Source organism: Pristis pectinata, chromosome 1 (assembly GCF_009764475.1).
Source record: "Pristis pectinata isolate sPriPec2 chromosome 1, sPriPec2.1.pri, whole genome shotgun sequence".
NCBI classification, from domain to species: domain Eukaryota; kingdom Metazoa; phylum Chordata; class Chondrichthyes; order Rhinopristiformes; family Pristidae; genus Pristis; species Pristis pectinata.
The window spans coordinates 80,163,452-80,179,141 of NC_067405.1; the positions used below are offsets into that span (position 1 = coordinate 80,163,452).

Below are 15,690 nucleotides of genomic sequence, written 5' to 3' on the forward strand. Positions count from 1 at the left end.
TTGTCACTTTGCAACTGGCAGTGTTGGCATTGGACACCAGAATTGAGAAGAGATTTATTCCGTGGAAGGATAAACTGTCAGTTCATTGAATACAAAATAGTACTAATGTCTGGTTTATTAAAATTCAATTATCCATTTTTTGGTGAGCAAAGGATGTTCGGGAATGTGGTTAAAAATGTATTACTTTTCCCCCACTTGTCGGGGAAAAGGACCCAGAAATTGCTTGTCATTCTCTTGGCAAAACCAGATTCAGAGATTTGTGACTAGTATTGCAAAGGTCCTCATGTTATGCATGTATTTCTGCTCCTGATGTTTCTATTGGTACCTTAGAATGATAAGCTTTCTCTTGAGTAAAGCTATCAAAGTGCCCTTCCCCACAGCTTTGCAAATTTTCCTCCTTAAGATAGTTGTCTAATTCCCTTTTTGAGCTGTCTTGATGCAGAGTTTTGACCGGAACTGTCAACTTACACCATTTATTTCCACAGATGCTGCTTGACCTATTGTTCCAGTGTTCTGTTTTTCTGTCCTTCTTGAGAACTCTGAATGTAAATACTTCTACCAGCATTTCAGTCAGTGCTTTCTTCTCTGTTCATAAGTAACTAAAGTTCCTCATGCCTTAAACCTTAATAGTATCTTTAACCTTGCACAGTCCTTTATCATTCTTGAAATGTACTTGCCCTGGACCCAGTGTTCCAGCTGGAACTAGCAAGAGATGTGGTTTATGATAATTTTCTTTTATTTATAAAGCATCCTCTCTTACTGGGGGTGGGGGGGACTTTTTTCAACATCCTGCCACAATCTAAGATTAGTTTATATCCATCCCCAGCTGTCAGCGCTCACCGTTTTCTGTTAAATTGCAGGTGGCATATATCTGCCCATTTCATCAGTTTGCTTATAGCCTGCTGAAGTGTAATACTAATGTTGTCATGGTTATTATTTTTCTGAGTCTTGTGTTCCCTGTTCAGTTTGAAATTATGCCTGTGATACCCAGGACAAATGTGCAAGGTAAAACAATTTGGAAAGTCAAATAGGGGTAGAACATTTGCAGTAAATGGTTGGGCACTAAGGACAGAGAGACCTTGGAGGTTCAAATCCATGGTTCCCTGAAAGTGGCAACACGGGCAGATAGGGTGGTGAAGAAGGCATGTGGCAAAGAAGTTATGTTGCAACTTTACAAATCACTGGTTTAGGCTGCACTCAGAGCACCGTGTGCAGTTCTGGCCATCAGACTGTAGGGAAGATATGGGTGCGATGCAGATTCACCAGGATGTGGCCTGGCTTGGAGGACTTTTGGTATGGTCAGAGATTAAATAGAGTGGGCTTGTTTTCCCTGCAAAGGAGGCTGAAGGGTGACCTGATAAAGTGTATAAGATTATGAGAGGCATAATAGCTAGGGTAAATAGAATCATTTTCCCCATGGTAGGGGTATCAGAAGCAAGAGGTGAGAGGAAGGAGTTTAAAGGGGATCTGAGGGAAAAATTCTTCCACGCAGCGAGTGGTTGATATCTGGAACACACTGCCAGAGGAGGCAGTGGAATGAGATACAATTACTACATTTAAGAGACATTTAGAGACTTAAATCGGCAAGGGATAGAAGGATATGGTCCTAATGCAAGTAAATGGGATTAGCATAGATGGGCACAAAGGTCAGCATGGACGTGGTGGGCCAAAAGACTTGTTTCTCTGCTGTACAACTTTGACTATGTATATCAAAGGAAACAATAGTCTGAATCCCAGTATGTACTTTCCAGTAATATCTTTCCGTCCTGCAGTTAACTTTGTACTGTTACGGACTCGGTGAATGTCCCTTTAAGATAGAGCTAGTAGTGTGTGTGTGTGTGTGTGTGGCGTGCTTACATCAACAGAAGATAAAGGACGTAATGACGTTGTTGAAGAAGTCAGTCGAAGTCAGTCAGAGAAGAGAGAGAGAAAAGGGAGAGAGACACCAGCCTGCTAGTTTTCTCTATCGATGGATGAGAAACAATAACTGTGTGTCTGTTACTACAATCCACATATGGAAATTGGGAGTAATCCGGTAGAGTTCACTTTGTTGCTGACCTGTAGAGGGAAACAGGTATTTGTGTGGACGACCATGATTCAGATGCTTTTCAAGGTGAGGAAGTCACTACCGAGTAAACACTGAGGTGGCATTTGGGTTCCATCGTGGAACATTTGGATTTCGTAATTACTCTCTCTATGTTCTCTACATCTACGTCTTATCTTCAGACAACAGTGGTTGTTGAAGAAGCCTTTGCTCATGTTTCACCTTACGGCTTGCTGAACTGAACTTTAAGAACCGTTCCTGGACTTGGAGTTTGGGACTTTGCCACACACACACGACGAGTTTAGTTTTTGGGGTTAATGTTCAAGGTTTAACATTTTTACTTCTAACGTCCTAACATTTTTACTTTTATTTTTCTTATTATCATAAGTAGTTATTAATAAAGTAGTTTTTAACACTGAATCATGACCCAGTGTGTTTCTTTTGTTGCTGGTTCGTAACAGTACAAACACTACTACTGGCTGTTAAGCCCACGAGCTTTCATGTGGGAAACAATTCCATTATGTTGTGCTTTATCAAAATGCCTTTTGAAAGTTCATATTCAAGTCATCAGGATAGGGAAAAAGAGCTTCTGGTAATCACTCTCTTGGTGTCTATTTAGTTTGGGATGTTAGATGGCCATGCACAAATTGTAGTCTACTCGTATTAGGCTTTCAGTTACATATATTCTTTCCAAAAGGCTTCCGAATTGTCCGCTAGAAGAATGTATGCTTAATAGAACTTGTTGATTTCATGCCAAACATTTTAATTTTTCTTGTCCAAGCAAAACCTAAGTTCAACCCAATTTAAAAATGCAAAACCTAATATTAGAAATACCAACATTGGGTCACCTCCAATGAGGGTGATACCAAGAAGGACTTTGAGACTACATAATGCAGGTCAATCTGTGCCTTTTTTTTCCCCAATCAAAACAATTTCATTCAAGGGTCTCATGTCAAGTGTTTAATTTGAACAGCTTCCAACATTTTTTCTAGTGTTGAGATTTGAAGTCTGCACAATTCTTTCCCCCAACAGGCATTGCTAAAGCAAGTACATGAGGAAAGCTGTCGTGTGCTTGCACTAACAGAAAGGCCTTCCTTCTGCCGTGAATCTCAGCTTGCGTCTGTCTCCAATAAAACCGTGGAGGAATGGCAACAAGAGAAGGAGGGACTGCTTGACACAATTCAGCTGTTGAAAGACCTGCTTTCTAAGGCATTGAACAAGTTTGATGAGGTAAGTTTAGCTAGCTATTGTGGCAAAATGTGCCAAAGCCTAGCATAGCCCCAGACATGGGAATACCTTTGTACTTCCTTCCATCATTTAGAAAACACACCACAATTTAAATGGGCTGGAGTTCACAATTATCTTGACTTCAAGGAGAGGACTCTAATCAGGGAAAGGTACCACTTTTAGAAGTTAGATAAGTTTGTTTTTTTTTCGACTATTATGCATGATCCACTAGTGGAGCTTTCTCTTCTAGTAGCCATTTGGCACTATTGACTGTCACTTGTGTTTGAACGTTGCTATTTTTATTTCCCCAAGGGTATTCAAAAATCAACTAACATTATAAACCAAACAAGTTGAAGGTAGTAGACTATTTGAAAATTAGTTTTTAATCAGTCCTGACAAAATTTGTAATGATTATGTGATATTGACTATAAATTACCAGATATATTGAGTTGAATTTCACAGCTTACCACAATGAAGCTTGAACAGATAGAAGAGAGGAACCTTTGGCAGGTCAATGCAGAATGCTTAGAATTGCTTCCACTGGTTGGATCTTTCTTTTTATTGGATCTTACCCACCTTACTGTTTCAATCTACCTCGAAATGTCAGTTTTCTTTAGTGCAAACTTGTCAAATTTTACATATAATTTACATTTCTGCACTTCGTCCCAATGTATGTAATTCTACACAGGATGGATTCAAAGGCATTGTTTGAGCAACTATAGAAAGATTAATTTCTTATCCATTTTGTCAATGTTTTTTTTAGTGTTAGTTCAACATACATTTTGCCTTAATTAAAGTTTAGTAATATTCTGTCAAAGACTGTCAAAGGTAGTTGGTTTAACATTATGCATACACCATGTCAATTGTGACATGTGGGCATCCTTTGCCGGAAGGCATGCATATAAATATACTGGAGTTTTGCAGAACTGAAGTTAGTTAATTCATGGGCACTTTAGCAGGAGTGCTTTAGTACTTTGAAGTATTTTATAAGCATTGCTTATTTCAAGAAGAAAATCTGCAAACTTTCTAATTCCTTCACAAACTTTGATACACATTTCATCATACTGTTTCTCTTATTTTCTTGTGAAGTAGGCCATTTGGGCCATTAAGTTTATGGCGACTTTTGTTTTTATCCCCCACATTCCCCTATAGCCCATGTCAAACCCATCAGCTCTTCCCAATTCTCCTGCCACCCACCTATACTAGGGGCAATGTACAGTGGTCAGTTAACATAAAACCTCTATGTCTGGGATTCTGAACAAAACCAGGTCTTCTGGAGAGAAGTCCAGGTGATCACAGGGAATTGTTCAATCTGGGTTTGATTCTCCCAGTGCAGATGAGAGTGCTCACAAGAAGTAACACAGTGCACTTAATTGAAAACTGCATACAGCTAGCACTGATTGTCAGGATTGAACCCTGGTCACTGAAACTGTGAAGTAGCAGCACTAACTTCTGCAGTCAGGCTTATTTACAATGTATTTAATCTCCATGAGCTAAATTTTTTCCTTTGTTTTCCAATAACCAGTCCTGTTTTGTCCAAATTTGAAATTAACCGAATAACCAAATCAGATATAGAAGTAGACAATGCTGCAAATATTTAGTGAAACAGCATCAGTGAAGAAGGAAAAAGAGTTGATGTTTAATGTCAATAACTTTTTGCCAAAACTGCAGAACGTTTAAAGATATAACCAGGGTGAAGCAAGTACAAAGCCCAGGAGAGCAAAGGAAGAGAGGAAGTAAAACAAAGGATGATTAGACCAAAGACAGGAATGATTAATTAACAAAAGGGATGGTGGTGCAGGAAAGGTGTGAAATGAAAAGCACATCTTTTGATGAAATGAAATGTTCTTTCTCAAGCTTCTATTTTCTATTGAGCTGCTTCAGAAAAATGAAGAAAACTGAGGGTGGGGGGGGGGTGGGGAATGCTCCCACTGGGAGTGGAGCAGAGAATTATGATGATGATCAGCCACAAGTAATGAATGTGCTTGAGGTGTTCAGCCAAAGGATTGTTCAGTCTGGGTTTGATTCTTCCATTACAGATCAGACTTCCTTCGAAGTAATACAGTGCACTTAATTGAAATAACTTCAAGTAAATCATTGTTTTACCTAGAAGTAATATTTGGATAATGGAACTTACAAAGAGAGGAGATAAAAGGATAACCTAATAAATGATGCTTCAGAGGCTTTGTAACTCCAACAAACATTGAGGTCTAAAGCACTTTGGGCAGTTTTTGTGAGGAGCATTTTGAGTTAGACATCAGAAATGTCACACATGCTATTGATCAATTTTTGTGAAGTTTATAATTTATGAATGTTTTTGACAACAAGCTGACTAAAACATTGAATAAAAGCATTAACACTTCAAAAGAGGCCTTTATAGTACAAATTTGAGTATATTGCATTGGGTACCTTAATGTAGGTTTTCAGTATGTAGTCCCTTTGGATTAAGGATGCCTTGCTTTCATTCCAGTTCTGAGGCAGCTGATGAGGTGAATGTTGATTCTGCAGACTCTGCTACAAGTCAGGGAAGGTGCTTGGTGGGATAGGGTGGAATGGCTGGGTGAGTTGGGGAGTATGGTGTCAGGCAAACCGGGAATGTTGACCTAGGAGAAGATGCTGTTGTTGGTTCATTTCCTTCCAGTGGATTTGGAGAACTTGGGGGAGACAGCATTAGTGGTACCTCTCCAGTGCTTTGAGGTGCCTGCTGTGGGTAATCCACATCTCAATATTGTACAGGATGCCTTTTAGGGCTTTCTATGGCCCAAACACTAAAGGGTTCACTGTACTCAGAGCTAAGGATGAAGGTGAATTGCTGAAGGACAGAGTCAGTCAATGTCTGCTGGAAGGAATAATTCAAGGAGCTCCTGAACTATGCTCAGCAGCCTTCGAGTTGGGAAATATGATAGAACATAGAACAATTACAGCACAATTCAGGCCCTTCGGCCCACAAAGCCGTGCCGAACATGTCCCTACCCTAGAAATTACTAAGCTTACCCATAGCCCTCTATTTTACTCAGCTCCATATACCTATCTTAACAGTCTCTTGAAAGACCCTATCCTATCAGCCTCCACCACCGTTTCCAGCAGCCCATTCCATGCACTCACTATTCTCTGAGTAAAAAACTTACCCCTGACATCTCCTCTATATCTACTCCCCAGCACCTTAAACCTATGTCCTCTTGCGGCCACCAATTCAGCCTTGGGGAAAAGCCTCTGACTATCTACCCTATCAATACCTCTCATCATCTTATACACCTCTATCAGATCCCACCCCCCCCCCCCCCCCCCCATCCTCTGTCTCTCCAAGGAGAAAAGGCCAAGTTCCCTCAACCTGCTTTCATAAGGCATGCTCCGCATTCCAGGCGGCATCCTTGTAAATATCCTCTGCACCCTCTTTATGGCTCATATATAATATAATATATATATAATGAGGGAACCTCAGAGATGTTGTATTTGTGATCATCTTCAAGAAAGACAGATGTGATAGTAACTACAGAGGGGTCAGTTCGAAATCTGTCATGGACACTAGGGTCTTCAGCAACCATCTCTCATTGCCAAAGGCCATTTTCCCAGGTCGCATTGTGGACTCCTTCGACCAGGGGCACGGTGGACGTGCACCAACTCAAAGAGAAACATGGAGCTCACCAACTACTATATATGGCCCTTTTTAACCTTGCCGAAGTCTTCAAGTCTATTGATCAAGAGAGATTATGGAGTATCCTTCTGTGATAGAAGTTAGTACAGCACAGGAACAGGCCCTTCAGCCAACCATGTCTATGCCAACCATGATGCCAAATTAAACTAAACCTCTCTGCCTGCACATGATCCGTATCCCTCCATACCCTGCATGCTTATGTGTTGGTCCAAATGCCTCTCAAGTGCCATTATTTTGTCTGCTTCCACCACCTCCACTGGCAGCCCTTTGAGACAAATGTGATGAATTTTTCCTCTGAGGATTGAGTCTTTGGAACCCACTTCCTCAAAGGGTGGTGGAAGAGAGTGAATATTTTTAAGGCAAAAGTGGGTAGATTCTTGATAAGCAAAGGAGTGGATGCAGCAAGGTGTAGTATTGCAGCAAGAAAGATGGAGGAAACTTTCGGGGCACTGATGCAACTCTACTTGACACCAGTCTGCACTGAGATTAGGTTTGTTGTGGACCTATTGGTTAAGGTCCAATCTTGTATGTCAGAATTTTGGATGATAACAAATGTATCCACTCTCCCTGCAGCCATCTCCCCAAATATCTTTTCCCTTTAGTAATCATATTTGGTTAGCTTTTGAGGATGCATACGAAATACTTTTTCTTGACTTTACTATTTTTTTTCCATATTTGGATTAGTCCCTTCTTGCTTATTGATTGGACAAAGTTTACTTATGTTGCTCTTTCCTTGCATCATAGAATCATACTGCACTGTAACTGGCCCTTTCAGCTTACCTCATCCTTGTAGACCATGTCATTGGGCCTGTATTCCTCTATACCTTTCCTATCCAAGTACCTTTCCAAATGCCTTTTGAATGGTGTCATTGTATCTGCCTCCACCATATAATTCCACTATATAAGCTCGTTCCATATAACCTTCACCTTCTGTGTGGAAGAATCTACCCCTCAGATCTCCTCTAAATTTCTTACCTCTTAAACCTGTGCTTTCTAGATCTAGACTTCCCTGCCCTGGGAAAAAGAATCTGATTATCTATCTTATTTATGCCCCTCAGAATTTTATTAATCTCTATAAGTCACCCATCAGCCTCCTACATTCCATTGAGGATAAACCCAGTCCATCCAATCTCTTGATATAACTATAGCCCACCATTCCAGGCAACATCCTGGTGAATTTCTCTTGCACTCCCTCTATTGCTGCCACATCCTTCATTTGCTCTGTATGCCTGACCAGAATTTGACTTCCCAAAGTGCATTACCTCACACTAGTCTGAATTAAGTTCCATCTGCCACCACTCCACCCAACTTCCCAGCTGATCTGTGTCGTCCTGTATCCCCTTAGACAAACGTTTTTGTTCCAAAAATTGGTGAAGTTGTAGTGTGGAGTGTTCTCTCCCTGTTATCGTTGGTTTCTAAAATTTTCCCAACCATCAGTGCTCCTACCAACCTTTGCACATTTTTCAGCCTCTACTTTCAATCTAATTCCATCCTTAATTTGAGCAAGCAATGGATGAATCACTTTTTCAGTGGAGTCTTGATTTTCATTCTTCTTGCAAACTTGATACTACAGATAAAATGGAAAAGAATAGAACAGCTGTAAATAATTATTATTTCTTTCCACTGATGCTGCCTGACCTGTTGAGTGTTATCAGCATTTTATATTTTTACATCATTATTTGTAATGCTTATCATCTGTATTCTATACCATGAACCTGTGGTTATAATCATTATTTACTTTTCAGAAGCCTTGACTCCTTTTTCCATCCTTTTTATCTTTGACAGGATTCTACAAGCAGAACTGATTGGCGAAGGGAGTTACTTCTGGCTGTACAGGCTGTCCTCAACCAGGAACAAAAGTCTTTCTTGGATGAATTGCATTCATACATGCAGAACCCACCTACAGAAGAGAGCTCTCTGACTGAGAAGCTTGAGCGCATGCTTAAAGAGCAGGTGAATACTCAGTCCCGTTCGCGTTTTCTTTCTCTCACTTTCTCCCCCTTTCGCATTCTCCACCTTTCGCTTTCTATCCCTATGGTTGTGTAAAAGAATCCTCTCATTGTGTTGAAACTCCCATGATGTAAAGCAGATTTAATAAACTCACAACTTTTTAATCAAATTTAGTATAGAACGAATGGACTAATAAGCTTGTGCAGGCGCAATTAAACTACTTTTTGGCTGCAGAGAAGACTGTAGGTGAGGTTAATGTATATCCAGTTCTGCAAGAGTAGTGAAAATTCAAGGTGATGCAGAAACTTAAGGTTGTTGTAAGTGTTCTGCTTTAAAAAGAATGTGTATGAATTCAGGAAGTGGCAGTTGAAAATAGTTCTTAAGTTTTAAACTCTGAATTAAACTCCACCCTCCAAGTCAAGTTGTACACGTATAAAACAAAACAATTGAATATAGGTACACTTATTGGACTCTTGATAATTGCTGCCAGCGTTAAGGCAGTCCTTGTCTACAAATCTGTCACAAACACCAAGTCGTGTTAGCAATATTAATTAAAAACATAAGCTATTTTTGCTTGAGTTTAGACAATGAAACAAATTTTGGTATCTATCTTCATGTCTTGGCAGAGATAAGATAATTCAACACAGACTAAACTTATGAGTCAACTGCATTGATTTTGTCAATTGTGCCGTGAAGGAGACTTAGAAACAAAAGAGGTTTTCCTTCCAGGTTATTCGGCTATGCAATCATAAGTTCATTGAAAACCTTTATAATTGCATTACTGCTTTTTACATTGGCAAATTGGGAGAATTTCTATCTGAAACAATCCACTCCTTTACTTAGGCATGATTTCATCTTCGTTGAACTCAATTATAATGGCTGGCAATTATAATCTCATTAACCACAATTTCTAAAGTAGCAGCAGATTAACTTGATCTTCCTGTTTTTTTTAAACAATTGCAGTCAGTTTCAAAAATGAAGCACAGTTTTATTTAACCTAAGAAAATTGAAGCAGTCTTGTCCTGTCACTTTGTCATTATGATGTCACAGAAGTTGTGTGTGCTTCACTGCACCCTCCTGATCATAAATAGTAAAGGAAACCAGGGTAAACTGGGAAAAATGAGAAATGAGTACAATGAAAAATCATAAACAGGACATAGTGGAGGAGTGGGTAGAACAGCAATGGAAAGGTTCAAACATCAAAGTTTCCTACAGTAATGATGCCCTCCCTAACTATTACAAGGACCTGGATGATACGGAATACAATGAGGTGAGCATCAACCAGACAGAGTAAATAAAAAGTGTATTTTTTTCAATCAGGCAACATCTACAAGTGAATGGTGGGAAATCCAAATGATGGGGAAACTGCAGGATTTTGATCCATCTGTTGCTGTGGCCAACTTGTGGTCCACTGCACCATAAATTCATACCGGATGGTAAAAGCTACAATGAGCCAGCATTTTATATTTCAGTACTTATCTGTCAGAATATTTGATTTCTTTTACGTTCTTGTACTTGATTAACTATAAAGCCCTCTGAATATTTTCCTCCCTATGGCATTCATCTTGATGGCTGATCCCTCGCTCTGCACCAATCTTGAATTGCTTTCTACTGATAAGGTCTTTTCCTTGTGCAACTTCTCTATTTTTACTTACCTTTGCCCTACTGATCCAGCTTCAGTTGCTATTTGTAAAAGGGGATTCAGACTTCTGCCACCCTGTTCCTGTAGAGCTGATTCCTAAATTAATTCTTCAAAAGACTAATTGCTTTTAAAGTGTCTTCTAATACTAGACTTGGCAACCAGCAGAAATGGATGGATAGAAAGATTATCATTTATTGTTAATACATTGAAAACTTTGATAAAACTGCCCTTTAATATTCAAACTTTCATGGAATACAACCTAAGCTAGTGTAATTTCTTTTCATAATTTAACTCTGGAGTCCAATTATTGCTGTGGTAAATCCACGCTGCAATCTTTAAGGCTCACATATCCTTGTTAAATTGTGGTGCCTAAAACTGCTCATTGTACTTTGGGAGGGTCTAATAGGCCTGATTTATAATTTCTACTTTCTTACTCATTCTTGTTCTCCACATTTAAAGACCAGACTGCATGAACCTTTTTCAGTTTTTTTTACTTGTTTGTGACATTGAGTGATCTGTTGTATGGAACTCTTCTTTACTTTGGACTTGCACACCTTCCACTTTAGAAAGTACTCAGTAGAGGCTTTTTAGGTCTGTATTGGATGACCTTACACTTGCCTACACTGAATCCATTTGTCACAAATTTGCCCATTCACTTAATCTATTAAGATCTTATAATTTAATGCTTTCATCAGCTGGCATTTGCCATTTATCTTTGTATCATTGAAGTAAAAGCCAAAAATGTGGCTTTCTATCCCATATAAACAAACATATTCATATAAATCTGCAAATACTATGTATACCTGCAGCCCAGCATAGGTCCATGCAGGATTTCATTTGTCAGTATTATCTGTTATCCTTGTTCCTTTTCCAGTTGTTCAATCAATGTCCTAACCAGATCTATAATTTACTTTTAGCTTTTTGAGTTTCAGCTAACACTCTTGTGAAAACCTTTATCAGATGTCTTCTGAAGGATAAGGTCCATTGATATTTTCTGATCCACTGCTTTAACCAATGCACTCAGTTGAGCAAGAGCTCACTCTGTTCATGTGAACATTTTCAAGGCTTTCAGGAACTCAGTTGATATAAACACGGTATTCCCAGTAGCAGATGCTGGGCTAAAGAATTTAACTTCTTTGGTTTTCCTCTCATCAGATACTGGAAGGATATGCACAGTTTTCCGACCTAAAAGAGTGAAAGAACTTTGGACAATTATAACTGAGACTTCCATAATATTCTCACTTACTTCCTCTAACCCCCCCTAGAATACAAACTATGCCTTATTCCCACTTCTTTTTTTCTTCTTTGCTGTTATATTTTGAATTAAAAACCCCGATCCTTGATGCAGTTAATTTTCTTAGAATATGCTTTGGTTTCCTCCTAAATTCTAACACACATGTGGCATTTTGTATTTTAAATTACAATCTAGCTGTGATTAGTTTTCAACCATTTTGATTGATCTTGATAGTCCTTGCAAGTATCTTCACGCTCCCCTTTTATAGGGCTTAGATTTGACATTAAATGGGGTAGAAGGTGGTCAATAATTCAAGCTGACCCCATTATGGTTAAGAACAGTGTATTTTGTATGCCCTGACAAAGTGAATACACATTAATGTTAGACCTATTGTTATCAGCGCTGAAACAGATCTTAGACTATATTATCCCATTTTGGTGTTGAGCAGAAGAGCATGTACATTGGCAGAATCTGTTAGCCTATTTGTTCATTATCACATTAAATTCTCTTTATGTACACCTTTCACTGATTTGCAGATTTGTCTCATTCTGTCTCATTGTGTTGAAGTTGGCCTGTATTCAAAGTGTTTACAGTATAGATAACTTTTATAATAATCTGCACATTTGATTAACTATACTACTGTGGTGGTATTTCTTTTAGCAGGAGTGAGAGCTTTATTAAAAAAGTGTTCCAAGAACCTGCTGAAAAGGCTTATAGTGACAATAATTTAACCCATCATTTCCACGTTTCTATCTGACGTAGGAAGAAGCAATTCCAGCCCATAGGGTCTGTGCCGGCTCACAGAACAATCCTGTTTCCCTGTATTTTTCCCTGTAACCTATTCTCCCCATTCAACTTGCGCATCTTTCCCTCTGCTCCCCACCCCCTCCCCAAATATTCTACCACTCACTTACACACCAGGGACAATTTGCCATGGCCAATTCACTTACAAACTAGCACGTCTTTGGGATGTCTGATGAAACCAGGGAACCTGGGGGAAACCTGCAGAGTCACAAGAAGAAAGCACAAACTCCACACAGACAGCATTGAAGATCAGGTCACTCGAACTATGAGGCAACAGCTGTATTATCCGTGCCGCAATGCAATGCTTTAACAAATTTATGTCCATTGTAAGTTTTTCCCAACTTGAACAGCTTCACCTTGTGAGAAGCTCTCCACCCAACAAACAAGTTGTAAGGCCAAATCATTATGGATGTGAGGAGGTGCTGGCAGTCTTACTAAGATGGAAAAAAATCCTCAGGGCCTGAGCAAGTGTATTCTAGGACATTGTGGGAAGAAGCTAGGGAAGAAATTGTAGGAGCCTTGCCAGATGTGTTTACCCATGGGTGAGGTACTGAGAGGGTGGCTAATGTTGTGCCTTAAGAGCTGCAGCGACAAGTCAGGGAACTACAGGCTGTGGAGCCTTACATCAGTGATGGGAAAGTTACTGGAGGGGTTTCTGAGGATTTACCAGCATTTGAAAAGGCAAGGACTGATTAGGGATAGTCAGCATGGCTTTGTGAAATTATGTATCACGAATTTGATTGAGTTTTTTGAAGAGGTGACAAAGAAGATTGACAAGGGCAGGGCAGTGGACTTTGTCTATGCGGACTTCAGCTAGGTCTTTGTCAAGGTCCCACATTGTAGGCTTGTCTGGAAGATTGGATCACATGGGATCCAGAGTGAACTAACCAATTGAATACCAAATTGGCTTGGTGGAAGGAGGTAGAGGATGGTAGTGGAGGATTGTGACCAGTGGTGTGCTGCAGGGATCGGTACTGCGTCCATTGTTGTTTGTCATCTGTATTAATGATTTTGAAGAGAATGTACTTGGCAGGGTTAGTAGGTTTGTGCTGGAATCGTTGGTATATTGGACAGTAAAGATGGTTATCTAAGATTACAATCTGATCTGGATCAGCTGGGGAAGTGGGCCAAGGGATGGCAGAAGGAATTTAACTTGGACAGATGTGAGGTGTTCCACTTTGGTAAGTTAAACCAGGGCAAGACATACACAGTAAATAGCAAGGCCCTGGAGGGTGTTGTAGAACTGAGACACTTAGGGCTACAGGTGCATAGTTCCCGAAAGTGGAGACACAAGTAGACAAGGTGGTAAAGAAGGTGCTTGGCATGTTTTCCTTCTTCGGTCAGATCATTGAGTACAGGAGTTGGGACATCATGTTGCAACTGTACAAATCGTTGGTGAGACCACACTTGGAGTATTGTGTGCAGTTCTGGTTGCCCAGCTATAGGAAGGATGTCATTAAGCTGGAAAGTGTGCAGAATAGATTCACATGTATGTTGCGGGGACTAGAGGGCTTGAGTTATAAGGAGAAGCTGGATAGGCTGGGCTGTGGTGCCTAGCAGGCTCAGGAGTGACCTTATAAAGGTTTATAACATAACGAGGGGCATCGATAAGGTGAATAGACATGGTCTTTTTCCCAGGATAGGGGAGTCTAAAACTAGAGAGCATAGGTTTAACGTGAAATGGGAAAGATTTAAAAGGGACCTGGGGCAATTTTTTCCACATAGAGGGTGGTATATGGAACGAACTGCCAGAGGAAGCTGTAGAAGTGGATACAATTACAACATTAAGACATTTAGACAGGTACATGATAAGAAAGGTTTAGAGGGATATGGGCCAAACACAGGCAAATGGAATTAGCTCAGGTGCATAATTTAGTCAGCATGGATAAATTGGGCTGAAGGGCCTGTTTCCGTGCCATAACTCTCTGACATATCCCGGTATGCCATTGTCTCTATTGACTGATAACATTCCCATTCTGATTTGTAATTTTGATTGCCCTGCCAGACCAGTGCTTTCCATCCATGTTATTTTTTTGAGCTCAGCTTGCTGAGACTACCCAGGTCTTGCCTCTCATGCACACCCTGTGCCTGACATGCTGACACTCCAAGCTGCTTCGCTATAATCAGATGTGGCCTGTCAACATGCTTTATTCAATTTGTTGAAATTTGTGCCTTCATTGTCATGGACTGACTTTATTGTTTACAGTCCTAGCCCCTATATTTTAAACTGCACAATCTAAGTAATTCTTAACAAAGTATTAAATGTTACCATGCTGAAGCTTCGAGTTTTGTTGTTGTCCATAAATGATACTGTACTCAAATCTTGGTTAGGCAAGTTGGTTCTTCCCTTCCCCTCTCATCCACCACCTCTTTTTCCCATCATATGTGTGGGGAGGGGAATAAAGGAAGAAAGGTTATTATTGTGTTCACTTTGCACTACGGATGTACCAAGAGCAGGTTCCGCATTACAGAAACTTGTAATTTGCCACATAGCCAATAATGTGAAGTACAAAAATGATGCCAAGTCCCCTTGCATCATGTGTCACTGCACAGCTTCCCATATTTCTGTTTCCCACAGTGTACTGTGGGCTGTCATTCATTTGGTGGATTTTGTCCCACCTTATTACATCCTTGTTACTTTACTCAGATTGCTACTTTGTAATCTGCTTTGTTGTACTGCTGAGTGTGCAAGGTAATCATACAGTTGTGACCTTGCACCTTATTGCACTGCACTTTACTGTGACACTTTACTCTGTACTGTTACTGTTTCTTCTTGTACTACATCAATGCACTTTGTACTAGCTCAATGTAACTGCACTGTGTAATGAATTGACCTGTACGATCGGTTTGTAAGACAAGCTTTTCACTGTACGTTGGTACGAGTGACAATAATATACCAATACCAACTGTACTGATTGTTCATCTCTCAAAATTTCATTTTCCTTTGTACTGTGTTTGCTTTTAAAATGTCTTCACCTCAGTATCTAAATGTTTTTCCCAATTTCTTTCACCATCTTGCTCCTACTCTCATTCTTTTATCTCACATGCATTCACAAGCTTTTGTCCAAGCTTGTTACTGACTATGCATTTGTTTTTTACTTTCTTCTTTATTCTGTTGTTGCATTATGCACAAA

The 15,690-nt window shown here is 39.8% G+C and overlaps 1 protein-coding gene across 1 annotated transcript in view; it reads left to right on the top strand.

The window, feature by feature from the left end:
- pcnt (pericentrin) overlaps positions 1-15,690 on the top strand; it is a 203,315-nt gene that overhangs the window by 171,123 nt on the left and 16,502 nt on the right. The window contains exons 42-43 of the mRNA XM_052012027.1: positions 3,077-3,274; positions 8,712-8,879. Coding sequence (XP_051867987.1) covers positions 3,077-3,274; positions 8,712-8,879 — 366 coding nt within the window. The remainder of the gene's footprint in view (positions 1-3,076; positions 3,275-8,711; positions 8,880-15,690) is intronic.